The 22,577-nt window shown below is 41.1% G+C and overlaps 1 protein-coding gene across 4 annotated transcripts in view; it reads left to right on the forward strand.

Moving 5' to 3' along the window:
* Positions 1 to 8: 8 nt before the first annotated feature.
* Positions 9 to 22,577, forward strand: part of Rtn4ip1 (reticulon 4 interacting protein 1) — a 55,360-nt gene continuing 32,791 nt past the window's right edge. The window contains exons 1-6 of one of the 4 annotated variants that reach the window (XM_027402259.2): positions 9 to 129; positions 6,023 to 6,174; positions 7,785 to 7,853; positions 8,539 to 8,663; positions 15,479 to 15,527; positions 21,657 to 21,793. In XM_027402259.2, the coding sequence (XP_027258060.1) occupies positions 6,049 to 6,174; positions 7,785 to 7,853; positions 8,539 to 8,663; positions 15,479 to 15,527; positions 21,657 to 21,793 (506 nt within the window). In that variant the 5' untranslated portion in view covers positions 9 to 129; positions 6,023 to 6,048. Of the gene's footprint in view, positions 698 to 6,022; positions 6,175 to 7,784; positions 7,854 to 8,538; positions 8,664 to 15,478; positions 15,528 to 21,656; positions 21,794 to 22,577 lie in introns of all 4 variants that reach the window. The other 3 variants (XM_027402257.2, XM_027402256.2, XM_027402258.2) reach the window with 3 other exon arrangements.

The raw sequence follows: 22,577 nt of genomic DNA on the forward strand, positions 1-22,577 counted from the left end.
TCCGGCGGCGGAGGCGCGCCGACCGGCAAGGAGACCGAGGCTGAGGTCGCGTCGGGAATCGGAGGTTTCCAGTCGCCAGGCTGAGGACTGCAAATGCAGTTTGCTCGCCCCGCCGAAGGGTCTCTGCTTGTGCGTTTTTTTCTTTAAAGGGAAGGAGAGTGGAAGGAAGGAAGGGCATACACAGAACACTGACTGGACGTGAATTGGAGCATTTCTGATGTGAGGGGCGTAGCGATTCTAGTTTCTTTCGGTTGCTTCGTTAGGTCAAGTTCGTTTCCGGAAGCTCCTCCCGCTTTGATTGACTAGGGGGTTTGGCACAACTTGGCTGAATTGAAGTGGGCTAGTTTGACCCGCTCCTGGTGGTTTCTTTCCTTTTCTTTTCTTTTGTATTTGGAGGACGCGGCTTCATCCCTGTCCAGGATGGAAGTTTTGAAGTCTTGTGTACTTACAAGAAGTGTGTGTGCTGCCGCCGCCTGCTTCTGGAGAAGCAAAGCTATCCCAAAGCGGCCAATTAGAGAGATTAGCACTACGCCTGCAAGGAGCACTGTCATGCCCGCTTGGGTGATAGATAAATATGGAAAGAATGAAGTTCTTCGATTCAATCAGAACATGATGTTACCGATCATACACTATCCAAACGAAGTCATTATAAAAGTCCATGCTGCCAGTGTAAATCCTATAGATGTTAATATGAGAAGTAAGTTGCTCAGACTTTTAATCAAAATTTCATTAGGCGTGCAGCTGTTTTGTTTGTGGGGTTTGTTTTTGTCTTAAAATAGAAGCTCACTCTCTAGCCCATGCTGGCCTCCAACTCACTGTATTCGGCAGACTAGTTTCCACTCTGCAGCTCTCCTTGCCCTGCCTCTCCAGTCCTGGGATAATAAGTGTTGGCATAAATGAATCATTTAGGTTTATTTTTGTTACATTTATTTATTTTGTGTTTGGGTTCGTGGGACAGTGCTCAACTGGAGGTATGGACGAAGGGGGTTGAACTCTATGAGGTTTGGTGGCAGGTGCCACTATAGGCAGAGCCATTTGGAATCGTGTAGGTTTTTTGATAATATCCCTGAATTTCCAAAAGTTTGAAGCCACAATAGCCGGGGAATACTTTAATCTTTATTAAATGTGTTTGGTTGCTTCCTTTCAAGTGATTAGGACTGAGAAGTAGTGCCTACAGTGAATTTACTGGGTGGTAATTTTAGGGTTAGGTGTAGGTTTCAGAGTTCAGTTATGTTTCCCCATTGATCTAGAATTTGGATTTATATAATTCCCATGTCCTTCTTGCTCTCCCATTGCTCACAGCTTTTGTTATAGGCCCAGTGGACCAAATAACAGAGCAGGACTCCAGGGTATGGGCACTGTATTCTCATTTCTCATATTGCATTTTGTACTCCGGAACTAAAATGTGTTTTCTTATTATACATCTGTTGAAATTGTAATATGTTATCCTAATTTCTCTTGCTTGGCCATGTTGAAAAGCTTGGTGAGCATTCCATATACCCTATACTGTGATTCTATTATAATAGTGAACAGATTGGTTTGTATTTATGAGTTACTTTAATTATGGAAAAATTTGATAAAAATATTGTCAGTCTTACTTGTGGGAACTCAGTCTGAAGATGAACATGTTTTGAGATGACTAATATCAGTATTAATTCCGAGGCAGTTAACCTCCTGGTGTTTAAGGAAGCTGCCACATGTTTAACCCTGGGTCAATGTTCTGAAGGGCTTGTGTGGGGGCCTACAGTTGCATTCAGTACCTCAGCAAAGGTTGTCATATATGACTTAATGTGTGACGAACTTAATTTCTCTGTATATGTACATATATGAGTATATCATATATGAGTATATGTGTGTTACCTGGTTACAAATTAAGTTAAAAGTAGCAGAAAATGTTGAGATCAACCTTACTTTTTCTCCAGAAATGATGCTATAGAGTAGCAATTCTCAATTTTGACTTCAAGTCTCATTTGTATCTAAAAATTACTGAACTATGAGCTATAATAACATCTTATCAGAAATGTGAAGAAATGCTGAAAATCTTTATTTTAAAATAGAGTAAATACAAAATTAAAACAAGAGTGAAGTATGAGAGGATCAAGAGACAGTTACCTATGTGAACTACTCAGATGGGCAGTAGTTGATACAGCACAGGATTTACCTCCAAAGAGGTTACTGGGTGTAAGAACCGTTTATGCCATTGAGATGGGTCAGTTTAGTTAAGGCACTTGCTGCCTAGCCCAGAGACCCAAGTTCAGTCCCTGTGAGGCACATGGTAGGAGAGAAATCATCCTGGAAAGTGGCCTGAGGCACATTTTTGCTACCCCAAAATAAATAAAATTTAGTAAGTTGTAAAAATTATAGGAAATTTAATGAGGTGATTAGCCTTGTTTTATGCCTCTGCACGTCTCTGGCTGCCTGGATTAATACAATAGCTGGATTTTCATACACAGTTCTGTGTTCCCTTATAGAGTTGTTTGAAATAATGAAGAAAAGGCAGCATCACAAAGATTTTTGGAAAAGAAGAAATGGTTTCTAAACTCTGTTCAGATTACAGGCATACCAAACCTGGAGAAACTCTAGATTTGGGAATTCAGGTCCAGATTTATGGATATTAGGTCATTTGACTCAAAATTTGAATGGTACATTTAACATTGTGACTTCCTAGACCTGTCCTGTTGTGGATAGTAGCTGCTAGCCACATATGGAAGGCTTTGAGCAGTGAATATTGTTGGTCTGAATTGAAAGTGCAGTCTCTGTAAAATACACTAGATTTCAAATACTTAGTAAAAAAAGAATTAAACATGTCACAATCAGATTTTATCAGGGCCGGTAGTAATTCCTTTGTGTAGCCATGTTGGACAAGATCCCCAGCATTAACAGCAACAAACAACAACAAAACAGAAGAATTACATATTAATTACATGTTATCTTGACAATATTGTGGATATTTGAGTAAAGTATTCCTAAAATTACTTTTATTTCCTTTACCTGGCAGAATAACTATTATTAGTAGCTTTTCTTCAGAGGAAGAAATTTGGAGAAAGGTCTGGGGTCTTAAGATGTTCTTAGCTGGAAAACTGCTGAAACTGGAGAGATAGCGCAGTTGATAAGAGTGCCTGCCTGCTTTGTGCTCCCTGGGTATGAGCTACAGCACTTCATAAGCCGGGAGTGGCAGTACACACCTACAGTCCAGGCACTGGAGAAGTAATGCCAGGAGCACCAGCAGGTCAAGGCCACTCTTAGTTGCATAGCAAGTCTGAGGTTGGCTTAGGTGTTACAGCAAACACACACAAAATGTGAACAAACTCAGATGTAGAGAGGGGTGGGATATAGAGTTCAAGACCATCTTGGGCTAAGCCATTAAGTGTCTCCCCAAACCATAATAACAATACAATTGAAAATACCTTTTGCAATTGTCTGTGTTTAACTTTTTTCTTCAGTGCTGGGGAGTGAGTTAAACCTCTAGTTTTGTGCTGATGTAATAATTATTACTCCTAGTTGGATATGATATTTTATTCCATTTTAAATTTTTTATTTTTAATTTTACATTAGGTAATTGAAGGTAATTTAGTTTTATAAGATATGGGCACAATGTGTGCTGCGTACAGTTTTGTTTCAGTAGAATGTGTCCATATCTTTCTAGACTACTATTTCATATAATGCCGTAGCACATTTTACTTTATAGAGTATTTTTGAGATGATCTAGTATCGTGTTACTTTACTGGGTAATACTATTTGAAAGTTATCTTCCAGCCTGTGGATGCTTTTTGAGAAAGTGTTATATGGTAGCTTTGGGAAATATTTGAGAAGAAAATATAATTATTTCTCTTGAGAAGAAAACAAGAGACACATCTATTTTGACAGATAAAGGCTGTTTTTTTCTGAAAAATGGCTGCTACTGTTGGACATAAAATAATAAATCATAGAAATGACTCAAGCCATGAATATTAAAAATAATATAGACAACAGCATATTTAGCAAGGTTTGGTTTGTCTAGATGGGATTAAGATCTCTGAAATTGATGACATTTTGGGGATTTTTCTAAATTTGCCCAACCCTGGACAAGTCAAGCCTGTGTTTGTGGCAGATGCTCTTGTCTTTTTTAAGAGTCTCTTGTGGGCTAGGCTGGGCTGGGCTGGCCTCAGACTCTATGTGGCTGAGGATGATCCTGAACTCCTGACCCTCCTGCCTGTGTTCCACAAGTGCTAGGGTTCCAGGTGTGTGTGCCATCACCCTCAGCTGGGATGACAAGCTTAAACCCCATTTTTGTCACCAAACAGGGTCAGTTTATCACTGCAAGCTGGCTACATTCTGGTGTGAGATGAGGTTAGCTATGTCTGGCTACTCTTAATACATTAGCATATTAGGGTTATTAAGAAAATGGTTGAAAACAATCTGAACTGTTGGCTTGGGATCGCAGAAAGGGCTGAAACCTTTTTGCAACTTCACAACTGAATTGTGACAAAGCTAAATATTCAATTGTAAATTGCTTATGTCTTAGCAGAGGGAAATAAATATGAGACAGGAAACATGAGCACATGCCCTTTGTGAGTCTCACATGCAATGATGCCATTTTCTGTGATGGAGGGCAGTTCTAGCTAGCCACATGGCAAATGTGGAGTGTTGGCATAAGGAAGGAACACTGGTTTAGATTTTTCTGGAACTATCCCAACTTTGACTTTCTCTCAAGTGCCTTGATTTTTTTTTTCTTTAGAAAGACAACTTCTGCAGACTACCCATCTGTCAGCATCTCCCCTTATCTACTTTTCACTTTGCTGTGTAGACTGATTGTCACTGCGCCTGCTAAGGCCAACCTTCTACTTGTCTTCTTGATCTCATCCTCTCTCACTTACTCTGGAGTATCTGTTCTCTCCTGCATTTCTTTTTTTCTTTTGTAGTGTGTTATTCATAAAAGCGTACAACCTTGTGATTCTTATTACTTTCTTCTGCCATTGTGTTATTATACTTACTTTGTTTAGAGTCCCTTAACTGCTTTTGACCTTATTTGAAAACAGCATTAGATATTTTCAAGGGCCATCCCTTGGCTTTCAGAACTCTCTGGAGTAGCTAGGCCCAATTATCACTCTGGATTATTATTGCAGAAGAGCAGTTAATTTATTTGAACCAAACAAATGGTTTTAGCTTTACTTATCTGTTATCTTTGTAAATAGCCTTAAAAACAAGATGTATGCCTGTGTGTGGTACCATACACCTTTCTTTAGTCCTAACACTGGAGAGGCAGAGGCAGATGGATCTCTGTGAGGCCAGCTTGATCTCCATAGCAAGTCCAGGTCAACCAGTGAGACTCTGTTTCAAAAACAAACAAACAAAGCCCCCAAACCAGTGCACCTCACTACCAAGATATAATGCATTTGACCTGATCTGACATATCAGATGTAGCTCAGTGTCTCTTTTCCACTAAAGTTCTTTGCCCTTACTCAGAGCCATTATTCTAGATAGATTTTTAGGAGATGGAGACTAGAACTCAAACTTATAATCCAGTGCTAGTATCAGGTACTTTAATATGTATGAATCCTTTAACGGCCTGACCATTTGTTTTCTTTACCAGACTTAGTACTAAATGTCTTTGTTCTTAAAAGAATATGAGCATGGTGGCACATCTCTGTAGTCCCAGCATTCAGGCTGAGACAGGACGATCATGAGTTGCATGATCCTTTCTAAAAACTTAAGAAGTTTTCAAATGAATCAATTAATAGAGAGCAATTCAAAGAGCAATTATATGAAAGGATTCTAAAACTCCAGAAGACAGTGTTGCAAGCTGAGTTTCAAAGAGACTTTGAGCAATTGTGGTTTTAGTGATCACAGCTGTCTAAGTAATTTTCTTTGAAAGGAATGACACCCAGTTGTTTTTCTGCTTCACTGTGTGGTGGCAAAACTGTAAAGCTTGTTGTGTTAGAGTGTGCATTTGAGCAGATGACATTGACCTGCCTGTGTCCTATAGTATTTTAAAATCATTCTGATCTTTTCCTTTAAGAAGCAGGTAAATTGTGTTTTGTAGGTGGTTATGGAGCAACAGCTTTAAATATGAAGCGTGACCCTTTGCATATGAGAACCAAAGGAGAAGAGTTTCCGCTGACTCTGGGTCGGGATGTGTCTGGTGTGGTGATGGAGTGTGGGCTGGATGTAAAGTATTTCCAGCCTGGAGATGAGGTGAGTTCATCCTTTTTCCTTAGCGTCCCCCTCCCCTTCCTTCCCCTTCCTTTGCCTCCCCTCCCCTCCTTTCCTCCCTCCCTCTCTTCTCTTTTCTGGCTTTTGTTTTTGAGACTGGTTTTCATGTAACCCAGGCTGGTCTCAACTTGTTACATAGTGTCTTAGTCACTGTTCTATTGCTGTGAAGAGATATCATGACAAAAGGAAGCATTTAATTGGAGGCTTGCTTATGGTTTCAGAGGGTTAGTCCATTATTACCATGGTGGGAAGCATGGTGCACACAGGCAGCATGGTGCTAGAGAAGCAGCTAAAAACTTTACATACTGATCTAAGAGGCCTAGAATGGTATTTTAAACCTTAAAGCCCACCCCCAGTGACACAACTTCTCCAACAAGGACATATCTATTCCAGCAAGGCCACACCTCCTAATCCTCCCCAAACAGTTCACCAGCTGGAGACTAAGCATGCAAATATATGAGCCTATGAGGTCCATTCTCCTTCAAAGCACCCCAGGGTGCTCTTGAACATAAGATTCTGCTTGTCCACCTCCCAAAGGACAGGTTTACTGACATATGCTTCTATGTCCTGCTCTCTTACTTTATTCCTTTTTTTTTTACATTTTTTCTTTTCAGTATGTATACTGACTGTCCTGTGGCCAGAACACTTGTTTCTTGGTTTGATTCTTTCTCTTTCTTTCTTTCTTTCCTTCTTTCTTCCTTCCTTCCTTCCTTCCTTCCTTCCTTCCTTCCTTCCTTTCTTTCTTTTGAGACAAGGTCTTGCTGCTTGGAACACTCTACGTAGCTCAGGCTTGTCTTGAAGTTGTGGCAATGTCTTGGCTTCCTTAGTGTTCACCATTACATGTATGAGCCACACGCTCAGCTTATACATGTGTTTTCTAAATTTAGTTCTGAAGAATTGTAAGACTTTAAAACATGTAGGATTAGGACATTTTTTTGCTTGAGTCTTTAAATGACAGTTTCTACCTTATAGATTAGCTGGTTTTGAAATAGCTAAAGTTTGGTATAATCTTCTGTCACTTGTCACTTTGGATGCTTATGCCAAGAGATAGTAAAGAACTCATGATAATAGCCATGTTTGGGTTCTTTTTCACAGAGAAGGTAATCCCTGTAAGTCAGCACAGCCAGTTTGCAGCTGAGGAAGCCATGCTATAAAGTGCCCCACAGCCAGCTGGGCATGGTGGGTTCACCTGTAATCCCAGATCTAAAGAATCTGAGATGAGAAGATTAAAAGTTTGAGGTCCCCCTGGCCTACTCGATGAGACTCTGTCCCAAACATATATATATATATATATATATATATATATATATATATATATATAAATAAATAAGAGTTGAAAACCACACCTGGTAAGTTGTATATCCCCAGAAGAGTCTTGGTGAACGTAGCAGGTATATTAGTATGTGTGTTCAGTGTGGTTTGAGTTGATAAATCCAGAATCATATTCAGCAATGACCTGGTATCATGTGAAGCTTAGCTTTTTGCCCCAGAGCCCCTTCCCTCTCTGGGTAGCTGTGAGTTAGGGTGTGCCTTCATGCTTAGTTTGGGTCAGACATTTTTGTGTCTAATAAAGCTGCACATCTGCATTTCAGGTTTGGGCTGCAGTTCCTCCTTGGAAACAAGGCACTCTCTCAGAATTCGTTGTGGTCAGTGGGAATGAGGTAACTCACCGTCTCTGCTGAAATGCTTAGCTGTATAAGGAAGACTGGCAGGCCTCTCGAAAGTCATTAGTGGTTTTTCAGATTAGGTCCATGTTTTATGGGCAACATTGAGAGAGCTAAAACAAAGACTAGGAAACTTTGAAAGAGTACAAACTTTTTGGTGTTATTTATTAGCTGCCTGCTGCAACAGTCATCTGTATCCATACACCAGAGACTTGGGCTGAGGGTTAGAATACTGCAGTGCTCTTCGCTCTACCCAGTGTGAACCAAATCTACCCAAGAGAGAGGCATGGAGGAATCCGATGTAGTCAGGGGTCCTAACAATTAATAGAGAGGAAGGTTAACAGTGAGGGATTCCCACAGAGGGAGCCTGGAGGAGGAATTGGGAGTTACTAGGATAGGAAAAAGTCTAGAAAAAATACTTTCCAGAAAACAGAGTAGTTTATCTAATAGTAGTTTATCTAATAATGTAGCCTGCAAAGCATTCCTAAGCCTCTATGATACAGGCTGTTAGGAGACTATTTGGAGACCAACTTTGGAATAGGGTGCGCAGTAAACACTGAGCCCAGAAGTAGTTTGTAAATTTCTCTGTGAAAATTCTTGTTTTGTCGTGAAGGTAAATGCTTAGCTGTGTATGTAGGCTTGCAAGTTCCTGCTTAGTTTTGACCATTGTGTCTCAATGTAGGTCTCGTATAAGCCCAAATCACTCACTCATACTCAAGCTGCCTCTTTGCCGTATGTGGCTCTCACAGCCTGGTCTGCCATTAACAAGGTTGGTGGCCTGAATGCCAAGAATTGCATGGGAAAACGGTAAGTGCAATGGTGACATCTGAAGGGAATCCCTTCTCTTCTAGGTCTTCACAGCAGATCTGTTTGTGTTTAGATTCCATTAGCTGTGTGCCCAGTTATGCTAACATTTGAAACATTTTATTTTAAAGCCTCATTCTCCAGATTCTCAGCTGAATCAAATGGCAGGTTTTAAAAGACGTATAGTTAAGCTGTCTAGGAGTCTCCTATATTAGGGCATTTAAACTTTTTTTCTTTACATACATACATACATACAGTATATATGCCGGTGTGAGGTTATGTGCACCACATGAATTCAGGTGCCTTGGCCAGAAGAGTGGTACTTTCGTCCCACCAGGGCTTACTTGAGGGTTTGTGTATTTTAATGGGTCTACAGAATGCCACTGAATACTCTTGAGTTGCCTTGGGCTCAGTTTTTACTCCTTGGAGTTCAGCTCTGATGCCCCAGTGACTAGGGCAGCAATGAGACACTGACAGTGTCTCGACTCATTCATCCTCATCATCCGTGTTTTCACCTTCTATAGTGTCCGTTGCAGCTCTGTGGTCAACCGTGGTCTGAGAGGATGAGTTCAGGAGAGTCATATGTTTAGCAGCAGGAGGGAAACCTCACATTCATGTAACTTTTATTATAGTGCATTGTTAGATTGCTTTTTATAAATCACCCATTTTCCATTTATTATTTTACCCCCATTATAAACTTGATTGTACTTATGTATGTAAAGTATCTGTAGTGGCTCTGAAATGCAGTGTGGGGGAAGGGCTGTTATCTTTTCATTCATGATCTGCTTCTGCTACTCCATAGCTGGGTGACGTATTCAGTCGATTTCTCTGACTTTTGTTTTGAAGAATAAATGAGTTAAAGAATGTAAAGCTGGTGGCACTCAATAAATGGTGGCTTCTGTTATTACTAAGGACATTATAATGCAGTTTGTAGTTTAGAATGTTGACATAGGAACTGGTGATATGGCTCAGTGATTAAAAGTGCTTGTAATTGAAGCTGACAACCTGAGTTCACCCCCTGGGACCCATATGGTAAAAGGAGAGAATATTCCTCTCCCCCAGGAAATAAATAAATGTAAAAAAAAAATTCTTTTACAAAGAAATTTGATGGTGAAATTCATTATTTTGATTTTCTTTTTTTCTTTTTTTTTTTTTTTTTTTTTTTTTTGGTAGAAAAGCAGGTACACTGGACCAGTTAGTGAAAGGAAGGGAGAGCTGTAGATGATACCAGAATAAAATAGCACAGTTCTTTTTTTAAATAATTACATTTATTTGTATACATGGGGCAGGTGGTGTGTACTATCAGAGGACAAATTGCAGGTGTTGGTTCTCTCCTTCTGTCACGTGAGCCCCAGGAATGGAACTCAGGTTGTCAGACTTGGTGGTAGGTGGCTTTACCCATGGACTCATCTTCTCTGCCCCACAATTCTTTTATTTATTTATTTTTTATTACAAATAAAGTCTATGACATTCTGCTTTTTCCACTATGAAATGTTACACTTCAATGTGTGGGCAATAGAGAACTGAATTTGTAAAGGTTTAGGCTTTATCTCTGAAAGCATTTCAAATGCTGTTTGTCTGAGGGAGTATTGCCATTTATCTCAGAATTAAAGGCAAGCATTTACTCTAAAGGCCAACCTTGCTTTTTAAGTTTTCATGAGTTATCTTTTTCAAAGTTGCCGTCTTGGTCAAAAATAGTTTAAATTGAGTCGATTTGACCACAGACTTCCTTCCTTACTAACTTGCAGAGATCTTCCAGATTTTTATACCTTTATCAGAAGCTTTATTGTTTTGGTCCCTTTCCCTTAAAAATTCTAGACTCACTGTGCCTGTATGGCTGTGTGCATGGTGTGGCTACAGACTTCTTGTTCCTTTTGGGTTTGGAGATCTCTTGAGTATATTTTAGTACACTGTGAAAACCAATGTAGTACAGAAATTCAACTGCTTTTCCTTAGGTTCATCACTGTGAATGCCCAGTTTGCTGTGGCTTATGGGTAATTATTTGGCTCACTGTTACTGTCTGTTAAAGCTCTTCTGTTAACTTACCAAGTGGCCACATGCTGTTTCCTCAGAATGTCTGAACATAAGATCCTAGGTTGGGGGAACTTTGAGAAGTGGAATAATAATAATATATTTTTAAATTTTAAGCAGAATTTAAATTACATTTTATTTAATTTACTTGTGTAAATTCTGGGTAAAAAAAAAAAAAACTCAGTCTGTCAGTTTTGGTGGCAAATCCCTTACTTAGTGATCCATCCCAGCAGCCCCAAGGCCATTACATATGATATTAGATTGGATTTGTTAACTGCTATAGCCTTAGAGAACTAACCTAGAGTGAAAGGCAGTGAAGAGCCTCAGTAACTGATACCAGGAACTTCTTTTCATATGCATAGTGCAGGACACCTGTGTCACAGTCAGTACTGAGAGCCTGGCACCTTGTGCCCTTCACCCTTCTAGAACAAAATACCACAGAGTGGAGTCTAGAAGTTCAAGATCAAGATACTGGTAGTCTTGATTTGATGTCTGGAGAGGGCCAACTTCTGGCATCCAGACAGTGCTTCTTGCCTGTCTCCACATGCTGAGAAGGTCAAGATCCTTGGGAGCTCCTTCAGAATGACCACTCAGGAGGGCTCTGCCCACGTGACCCAGACACGTCCTATCCCTTCACTTGGATTTGAGATACCAGCATCTGAGTTCTGGAGGGACACATTACAAACATTGGAACTGCAGCAATTGGTACTTGATGGCTCCAGAAATGTCATCTTGATTAAATCATTACATGTGAGGTACAATAATAGCTTACCTTTCCAATTATTTGTGACAATCACAAGGGATGGGAGTACCTAAACATACTATAAACATAAGGAAGGAAGGGAGGGAGGGAGAAAGGGAAGGAGGGAGAGAGAAAGAGAGAGAGAGAGAGCGAGAGAGAGCGAGAGAGAGAGAGAGAGAGAGAGAGAGAGAGAGAGAGAGAGAGAGAGAGAGACTGTGAGAGTGTGCCATGTGTATGAGAAGGGTACCCATGGAGGCCAGGGGTGCTGGGAACTGAACTTGGGTCCTCTGGAAGAACAGCAAACATTAACTGCTTAACTGCTGAGCCACCCTCCAGAGATGCATTAGTATCTTCGTGCTTATTTAGGGAGACTTTAGACATTAGACAGAAATGGCAGCATATTAGATCTAAAGTTTAAGAGAGCAAGTATGGTGGCACATGCCTGTAATCCCAGCACTTCAGAGGCTGAGACAGGAGGATCAGAGGTTCAGGCTACCCTCAGCTACATAGCAGGTTTGAGGCCTAGTACCTAGTACCCTGACTCAACAACAAAGAATGCATAACTTTGTAATAATCATTCCTGTATTCCCATGTCTTCTAGATCTGCCACTAGTACAGTCTCGGAGTCTTCAGGGTAAGCTCTGTGGACTAGGAAGTGAGCGGCTATGTATTAAATAAAACCCTGGACAGTTTTGAATTAAAGTGCTCTTACAAGTATAATATTTCTTGGGCTGTTTCTATATAAACCAGTGGTTCTCAACCTGTAGGTCGTGACTCCTTTGATAAACCTCTATCTCCAAAAATACTATATCACAAGTCATAATGGTAGCACAATTACACTTATGAAATAGCAATCAAAATAATTTTATGGTTGGGGGTCACCATGGCATGAAGGTTTGGAACCACTGACATAAACCAACAAACAGCACACTTTTCATCACTGTGCCCAGGTTCCAGCTCCAGTTAGATTTGCATGTGTAGTGTAGCCTTTACAGCAAGCAAGGTCAGAAAATGCTCCTCCTGGAACAGCATCTAAGTGCTGCTGTGAGATAGACCCCGAACTGTCTCAGGGCTCTGAGGTACTCCATGGATTGTTAGCCACAGGAACCATCAGCTTATTGCTGGCTTTAGGACTCATTTTGCCTGTTGTCCTTTTGGAGATTTACTCTGTTTGAAAAAAGAATAGGCCCTGCTTGACCCTACGCAATACCAAAGTTTGCATGGCCAGAAAATTGTGTGCCCGGGTGTCTCCATCACTTCTTGAGCCTACTCCTTGGCCTTTTGCACTTTGAGGGCGCCCTCAGGTGTCAGCATTGGGAACTGACACTGTTTGCCAAACCTGGTTCTTAAGCCCTCCTTTTGTGAGATAATTTTGCTCTTTTATTTAGGAAGTGAAGCTGCTTCAAATTAAGAGTCATGGGAAAGAGACAAACTGACAAGAAGGAGTTGGAGATGTGTCCAAAAGTTAGGTTCCCAGGCAGCTATTATATTTGGTATCCTTTTAGTCCTGTCTTCTCAGGGAGATACTAGAGTCTTTTTTATTTTTTCTTAAATGATTTATTTATTTTTATTTTACATGTATTGGTGTCTTGCCTGCATTTATGTCTATTTGGAGGTGTCAGATCCCCTGGAACTGGAGTTACAGACAGTTGTGAGCTGCCATGTGAGTCCCAGTCATCTGGAAGAACAACCAGTGCTCTTAACCTCTGAGCCATGTCTCCAGCCCCCTAGAAAGGAATTTCAAGCTTTACTGAAAGAAACTTTAATGCAGTCTGTCAAGTAGCCAGGTGATCCCCTCTCGTCAGGTGATAGCAATTACTGTGCTGCTTATAAGATACGATGGTGAGGAGATGATTTTTATGAAGTCGAGCCCTGACCTGGCATATAGTATAGTATAGTATAGTATACTCTGCTAGCGCAGGAAGTCTCTGTCCTTCAGTGCCTGCAAAGTAGAAATAGGTGCTCACATTGAACGAGAGGCAATAGGCTCTTCACCCCTGTTATCTGCTGAGAGTGTCTCCTTTATATCCATGTATGGAATGTGTTTGTCTCCATCCCTTTACACAAAAGAAACAAAACAAAGATCAGACAAACACCAGGCACAGAGTAATGCCACAGTATTTGTAAGAGTAATGGCTGCTGAAATATCTTTAAGCCACCAGAAAGGCATTTCCTCACTCAAAAATTACCAGGCCTTAGACAACTACAATCTTGATAAAATGCCTGTTCTTTTCTATCTTAATATAGATTGAAAGAAAAACTTGAAGTTACTTGAAGGAGAATTTCGCTAATTTAGATAATGAGCAAAAAGTCAGTGGCAAATATTTGTGGGTAAACTGTTAGATGATCTGTATGACAGATGTTCTTTGTTACATGGTTTGGTTTGAGACAGGGCCTCATTGGGTTACCCAGGCTGGCTTGGAGCTTGCAGTCTGCCTGCATTAGCCTCCTGAGTGCTGGGTTTGAGTTGTGTCCACCTCAGCTGTGAGGCACTTTCCCACTTAGGAGATACTAAGGCTATGAAGGATGAGAGTTTGGAGGAGTGAGACATCTCCAGAGTTCCTTCCTTTCTTCACTATCGGTTGTTCTATGCAATGGAAACTACTTGTAGAAGGAACATGATTTGCAAGGAGACTTTTTAAAATTATATTTAATGGTATTTCAAAGGGAACAGCTGGCTTGGAAATTATAGTAATAACTTTTTAACATATAACAGATGATTATAATCAGCCTCTGTGATTTGAGTGAGGGACAGAAAAAATGAAGCTAGGGTTAAGATTATAGACGGAGTGTGTGTTCTGAGGTTCAGTGCACTGGTTAGTGGGAGGTGGTGAAATTCTGTACAGTCTGGTAGTGAAGAAAGGGCCCATAAGTAGCACTTATGTATTGAGAGTAGCAGACAAGCAGCCGGCACTCCCACCACTTAGTCTCAGAGAGTTTTCATGAACAGTCTCCCATAATCGCTAATATGGTATCAGATACCAGACAGCCATCACACCATGTCCCCACTCCTCTGCTGATAACACAGCACCAAACTGCAGTTCAGTACAGTTTTCTAGGCATTTGAAACCATGCAGTCCAAAAAGGCAGTTAATTCCAGAGTAAAAGGTAAAAGTATGCAAAGCAGTGATTCTTTCAAATATGTTTTAACTCTGTGTGTGTGTGCGTGTATGTGTGTGTACATGTATGGAATTGGAGGACAACTGACTCAGGAGTCTGTTCTCCTCTCCCTTTGTGGGTTCCAATGATTAAAGTCAGGTAGTCAGGCTTTCACAGCAAGCACCTCTACCCACTGAACCATCCTGCCTGCCCGACGCAGTGAGTTTTGACCACTGATTCTCTTTCAGATCACAGACTTCTTTGGGAATGGATGGTAGGTCTGTATCCTAGGCACACCCGTCCTTGCATTGTGTTTAGAGGCTCAGCCACTAGCCCCCCCCCCCCCACCTCTACTTCACTCTCCACGAACTCCAGACCTAGCCCCCGTACCCCGTCCCACGTGGCAGGAAGACACTATGTAGATGTGGTAAGAGCCTGAAGCTTGGGTGCCTGTGCTGACCCGACACCTATCTGCTTCCACAGGAAGTCATACAGAGGATGAGAATCGTCTATGACAGTTGAGGAGTTAGCAGGACATGCCTGAACACAAGGTGTTCCTTCCACCTTGGCAGGAATGTGGTCAGGAATGTGACTTTTCTGAGAGAGCCGCATTAAAAAGCACCTCAGGTTCCCCCTTACAGAGGAACTGTGGTGACTTTAGCCTAGAGAAATTGCAAAGCAGTTACAAAGAAACATCCAAACTGCCAGCAAGTGAAAATTGTTAGTATGCTAATATTTTGTGTTCTCAATTAACAGTTTATAAAATATTTCATTTTAAGTATTTGTAGCTTCTTGATGAAATCTGTGTCACTTAATCTTGTAAAGATGAATAACTTTATTTGCTTTGGGGATTGTTTATCAGTGAGGCAGTTCCCTCTTAAAAGTTCTGCTTCTCAGGTGTGTCTGCCTAAGATTCTCACAGGTTATGTTTCATTTTCTATTGCAGTGCTTTAATCTTGGGTGCCTCAGGTGGAGTTGGTACTTTTGCGATACAGGTAAAAGACTTTTTTAATCTTGTGACTAGGAAGGCTTTTATTTCTACGAACTTATAATTCCATATATTATAAATTAGCTTTCCTTCAAGACTGGGTCTAGTGTTCTGGTTAATTTTGTCAGCTTGACACCAGCTATAGATACCTGGGAAGAGGAAACTTCAGTTAAGGAATTGCCTCCATCATATTTGCTTGTGAGCATATCTGGGGGCATTTTCTTGATTAATGTTCAGTGTGGGTGGCACCATCCCTGGGCAGCTGGTCCTGGATTGTGTAAGAAAGCATGAGCAAGCCATGGAGAGCAAACCAGGAAGCAGCTCCCTCCATGGCCTCTGCTTCAGTTCCTGCCCTGACTTCCTTGATAATAGAGTATATCTGTCAACTGAAATACTTTACTCCCCACATTGGTTTTGGTCGGTGTTTTAATACAGTAACAGAAAAGCAGGGCATCTAGTAAGTGCCTTTTAATTTCAGTGATCCAGATGAGCATGTTGTAATATAAAAGGAAACACTAACCTTTCCAGTCATTTAGGGTAGAAAAGCTGAGTGTGTGGAACAAAACCCTTTGGGAGGAAGACCACGATGGTGGTTGTAGATGAAAGTTTGCAGGTTAGTAGTAAACAGCATTACCCAAAAGTGGGGCTAGCTTCCAGTAAGAAATGTTACAGGCTTTTGGTAGAAACTGACAAGCCAGAATACCACTTTCAAGTGGTCTGCATATTCATTGTAAAGCTTCTTTCCCATACAGGGCGAGTTTATTCTGACATGTATATGGGATTACAAAGTAACCCAAATAGCCAAATTTTTGAAAAAGAATAGAATTAGTTCCAAATTTCAAATTTACTACTAAGCTAGTGTATTCAAAATAGTGGGATAACAGTACAAAGATCTCTCTCCCCTCTCTCTTGCTATTGAGAGAGAGAGAGAGAGAGTGAGAGAGAAAGAGAGAGGGAGGGAGGGAGGGAGGGAGGAGGAGGGAGGGAGGGAGGGAGGGAGGGAGAGAGAATACTAGAACAAAATAGAAAACAAAGAACTATCCAGAGACAACTCTGTATATGTGTGGGCAGTTTTGTTTTTTATGTGTCTATGTGTGTCTATGCCACATGTGTGCAGGTGCCCAGAGAGGCCAGAAGAGGGTTCAGATCCCCTGAAGTTGGAATTATAGTGCTTATGAGATGGTAACTGATGTAGGATCCTATGGGAGAGCAGTCAGTGCTCTTAACTGATGAACCATCTCTCTGGCTCCATCATTTCTTTTTCAATAAGGATGACAATATGGTTAAGTGAGTGGAAAATGTCCTTCCAACAGATGTTTAGACAATGTGATGTCCACTTACAAAAGAAGGGAATTGGGTTCTTACCTACACAATAGGCACAAGCTGAATCAGAGTTAAACGTAAGAGCACCGATCAGAACAGTCTCAGAAGAAACCAGCTATAAATATCCATCCCCTTAGATTTGGCAGCAGATTCTTAGATGTGACACTAAACATAAACATAAGCAATAGACTTAAAAGGCAAGTAAGTAGAACTTTATCGAGTTAGACTCTTGATACATCAAAGGGCACTCACTATCAAGGAGATTTTAAAAAAGAAGCAACCCACATGTTTTGGTTACTTTCCTTGTGGCTGTGACAAAATATGTGAAAAAAAGTACATTAAGAGGAAAGGGAGTTTTTAGCTCATAGTCCATCACGGCAGGGAAGTCAGGCAGCAGGATTTGGGGGCAGCTGGTCATTTGAGGGCAGCAGGATTTGGGGGACCTGCAGTCAGGAAGAGGTTTTCTGCTTTTACACAGTCTGCACCACCACCCAGGAACCACCCAGTGGCACCCAGTGCCACCACATTTAAGGTAGGTCTCCTACCTCAGCTAACTGATCTGGAAAGTCCCTCACAGGTACTCTCAGAGTCTTGTCTCCTAGGTGAGTCTAGATTTTGTCAGGCTGGCAGTCAGGCTTGGAACACCATGGGGGAGTATTTCTAAGTTATAAATCTGATAAGGGTCTGCTCTCCATGCTACATAAAGAACTCATACTGAAACAACAAGATGATATCATCTTCAAAACAGAAAAGGTGCCAAGCCTGGTGGTAATGCTTGTAACCCAGCACTTGGAAGGCTAAGGCAGGAGGATCTTTAGTTTGAGGTTAACCATATAGAATAAGTTCCTGTGTAACATGAGTTCTAATAGGTCTTACTAATAAAAGCCTGGAGTCAGCTATTAGGGGCTGAAAGATCAGAGAAGCAGGGCAGCCATCTACTAGAGCTCTTACCTCTATGAAATCCTCAGATTGAAAGAGAGGGAGTTCCTGTTTCCTCCTGCTCAGCCATCTCATTCATTTCCTGTTTGTCTGTACAGAACTTCAGACCTCTATGTTTAGCTAGTGGCTAGCTCTGCCCTCTGATCTTCAGGCAAGCTTTATTTGTTAGATGTCGCCATAATCCTGTTTTAAGGAAATAAAACACAGTGAAACACATTATCATGGGAAGAGGCTGAACATCATTCTTGCTTTGGGAAATAGAAGAACTACAACAAGATACCATGCCACGCCTAAGGATGGTCTTAATTAAATAAAGTAAGAACAAGAAATGTGCTAGCAAGGGGGTAGAGGACCAAACTGATAGTAGCTTCTGCTGCCACTACAATACTGGAGGCAGTCAGCTTACTAAAAGCAAAGGTTTAACTTGGAATTCCGGAGGCTTTAGTCCATGAGCCTCTATACCACCGAGCTATACCCCTAGCCTTGTGGTTTTAGTTTTGAGTGATAGTCCCTCATTGAAATTGTAGTTATGAGTGAAAATACAAGAAGTAATTGACTGCCTTGGGCACCTGCACACATGGCACACACTCACATCCTAAAAATATTTTAAAATTTTATGTTGTGAAATATAGCTCAAAAAAGTACTTGTGACATAATGTGTAGTTTAACAAATTATCATAAAGCAAACATCATGGGCGTGAGTCATATTGTAATTGTTAAATATTTTGGAGATGGCTACAGGAATTGGTCTCAGCCTCCTGCATGCCAAACTCCACCTCCAGGGCTCTTAGTGGTCAGGCCTGCTTGGCTCTCCCACTTGAGTTGTGCTTATCAGAAGTGTTTTGAGTGTCTGAATGTGTGAACTGTCTCTCACTGTACCATTTCTCACTGAAAGAATGTAGAGCCTCTAGAGAAATGGGGAGTTACAGAGGGTTCACAGTGTCAGTGAGCCTCAGTTTCCCTCAATGGCAGGGATACCATCAAACCATCAGGTCACATCTTAGACAAATGTGGCAGTTTCACTTTCTGTAATGACTGTAGTAGCTTGAATCCATATTTAAGTTCATGAGTTTATTGTTGATGTATTTTTTTGGGAAAAAAAAGGTTATGAGGAACAAGTTACTATATTATAAATTGATAAAGGGAAATAATTAAATATTCCTGCAAGTGACCTATCATGAATGTATAGCCCCAGCTTTTGTCCTACCACTTTTAAATTTTATTTATTTATTTGTTTGTTTGTTTATTTTAGTTTTTTGAGATGGGGTTTCTCTGTGTAGCCCTGGCTGTCCTGGAACTTGCTTTGTAGACCAGGCTGGTCTCAAACTCATAGAGAGTTTTAAATGAACTGTATGACTGAGCAAACCATATAGTATTTGAAGGGAAGTATTTGAAGGGAAGTATTTCTCAATTAATTATGACCACTAAATGAAAAGACCTACCACTTTTAAATGAACTGTATGACTGAGCAGACCATATAGTATTTCTCAATTAATTGTGATCACTAAATGAAAATAAACAGAACTTGAACATTATTCTTTGCAGCCAGCAGTGAACAGGTGTAAGTCCTGAGCATCGACAACTTGCAGAAATCCTCTGGCTGTGTCAGACGATATCCATGGTTTTCTAAAGACGCCTGATTCAGTCTTACAGCCATCTCCCAAGTGCAGAGGACACAGCAGCTTGTGGAACTGCCCCCTGTGCAAACACAAGTTCCAGACTACAGGACAGTTCTGCAGGTCAAATGGCCTGGATTCTTTCACAGATAAACTGTAGGAGAACAAAGGGATAGTAGCCTGTGGTTTAGAAGAGGGTTCCCCCTGCCCCATATTTTAAAAAATGAACAAACCAAAATATTGTGCCTGTGGGTTGCATATTTGGATGACATTTTTTTTTAGTGTCAGGAATTGATTACTATAAAAAAAATCAAGATAATGGTGACTTTAAAAGGAGGTGGTTGAGAGAGGGACTTGGGTTGAGACAAGGCAAAAAGAAAAACTTTTGAATGGCTGCAGGTATTCTGTTTATCTGAGTGGAATCTGCCTCCTAGGTGCTTTTTGTATTTGTACTTTATTTTACATGAAAACTTCTTCACTAAACTTTTTAGTAGTATCATAGATAACCTGACAGTTCTAAGTGGGTCAGGAAAAGCAAGACATTAGAAGGTTGAGCTGTTTTGTCACATGATAGAGTCTTCCTGAGGATTTAACGATGGTAAATAAACCATAGGGCTGGAGGGGTGGCTCAGTGGTCAGGAACCTGGTTGCTCTTCAGAGACTGGGGCTCGGTTCCCTGCACTCTCATCATAGCTTACAACTGTCTGTAATTCTAGTCTTGGGATCCAGTGCCCCCGTGGGTCCTCTGTGGGGACCAAGCATGCATGTGGTGCGCGTGCGCACACTCACTCATATGCATAAAACAAATATAAATCTTTAAAGAAAAGCATGCCATAGATACAAGTCTATTTGGCACATCATTTCCTTTTCTCAGCAATGTCTTGCATGTTTTGGGGAAAAGATGGGCTTCTTAGATCCCACCTGGGACTTTGCTCAGGACTTGCTGTTGAAAGCAATCTATGCCTTCACTGCAGTCTCTTTCTGTGGCCCACACATAATACACTATATATGCTATCCTTCCTCAGTGGTTTTCAGGATATATAAGTCCTTGGGAAATATTTTTGTTTTGTTTTTGTTTTGAGATAGGGTCCTGTGCATCATAGGCTGACCTTGAACACTATATGGCTAAGAATGACCTTGAGTTTTTGATCCTTTTAGCACTATGTCCCAAAGTGCTGGAAGTACATGTGCGTGTCACCATATTTGGTTTGGTCTATGTTAATACCAAGTTTCTTGATACATTTGAAGTATGTTACCTGATACTGGAAGTATTCCCTTTTAACTCTGTGAAATTGACATTGTAGAAAAAGTGGAGGGCGATTTCAGATACTTAAACCTGAATAACATTAGAATCATGTACTCTTATATGAAGTCTGTTTTTAAATATGTGACTTGTGTTTTAAAATGAAGAGACCATTTATCTAGGCCTTCTTACTCCAAAGGAGAGGACCCAATTTGTGTTCTAAAACTAAAGTGTCCATATTTTCTGAATAACTTGCACCTAATAACTTATCACTGTGTATTTTTCTAGTTGTGCTTTGTGCGTGTGTGCATGTAGAGGCCAGAGATTGACACTGTTTTCTTCTGTCACTCTTCATCTTGTTTTTTTGAGACAAGGTCTGTCCCTTGAAGCTGGAGCTCACTGATTTGGCTAGACTAATAGACTAAAAAGCTCCAGGACCCCTCCTGTGTCTGCCTCCTGGTGCTGGGACTGCAGGCGTGGCCTGACTTTTTATATGCTGTGGGATCTGACCTTGGGTCCTGCTGCTTGCCAGGCAGGCACTTTGCTGATTTGCCCATCACCCTGGTAACTTGGATGCCCTGCCTGATTCAAGCCATTATGGAGATGCAAATGAGGAGGTGTTGCATCCTTACATTCTGGGTGCTTTGTTGTATATTCACATACTGAGGATGTGTGATGCTTGTTTCTCTCTTTTCTGCTATTTGCCCTTAGTCATTAAAGGTGCTAAATTTGAAGCATGTAACTCCCCTGTATTTCTGATCCTGGGGGGACCCTGCATAAACTTCTGAGACAAAAGGTGGTCTTGCCTATGGAAGATGAGATCTAGTGGGGTTTTCCTGACAGTTTTATCATTTTAACTGGTTCTGATAGGTAGTCTCCTGCAGTTCTTGCTAAGATGAAGACTTAAAAGTTCTCTAGAGATTACTCAGATATGTGTACACCTGGCACTAACCTTGTCTTAAAAAAAAAAAAAAGGAATTTTTTACTTTCCCCTTCTGTCCCCTTCCCTCTGCAGATAATGAAAGCATGGGGTGCTCATGTGACAGCAGTTTGCTCTCAGGATGCCAGTAAACTTGTAAGGAAGCTTGGAGCAGATGAAGTCGTTGATTACACGTCAGGAAGTGTGGAAGAGCAATTGAAATCCTTAAAACTGTAAGTAGAGCAGTGCTCCCCTCTGGAAGGAGGGCTCAGCTACTGTGGAGTGTGTAGGTCTGAGTCATGCTGGAGTCTTCTAAAAGACTAAAAGCATTCCTTGTCATGTGCATTCATTCCCACAGCCATGTACTTGGGAGTTGTTTTTATACATGGTCTGGTGATTCCTTCTGTGGCATCATCACAGGAAGAATAGAGAGGAGGGCACAAACCACATGGTTGTTCCCAAACACATTTTTAGTGTTTTGGCTCAATAAGAGTCTAAGGAAACACAGTGTAAGAAGAATTGCTGGCAGGAAACAGTGTAGTGTATACAGAATGCCTGAAAGCCAGTCTGCAGTTTGGCCTAAGGTACCAGATAGGACTGACTGGGGGATTCTCTCAAACCCTATAGCTCTTGTCTGTGGCCTGTCTGTTAATTTGATCTCTGTTAGCTGAGGCAAAACCAAAGCTGAAAGTGCTCACGTGTGATTTGGCTACAATTTCAGAGAGTTTTCTTTTTTAAAATCTGTCTTCAGAAGCCAGCTATTCTTGGCCACACTGACTGGATGTGTAATGTTGAAGGTTGAAAGCACAGGGAGTTTCTCTGTGTAGTGCAGCCAGCCGGAGCCTATGTGTGCCATTTATGGAGTTGCAGTACCTGTAGGCACTGTAGACACCACCGGATGGATGCTGGGGAACCAATTACATTTCCTCCTCCACAGCCTGCACTCCCCTGGCAAGGGTTAGTGCTTAGTACTTGTCCTAGTCTGAAGGAATCTGGAGGTAGAGTCCATGGAGGGGT

The sequence above is a fragment of the Cricetulus griseus genome, chromosome 2, assembly GCF_003668045.3.
Source record: "Cricetulus griseus strain 17A/GY chromosome 2, alternate assembly CriGri-PICRH-1.0, whole genome shotgun sequence".
Lineage (NCBI taxonomy): Eukaryota > Metazoa > Chordata > Mammalia > Rodentia > Cricetidae > Cricetulus > Cricetulus griseus.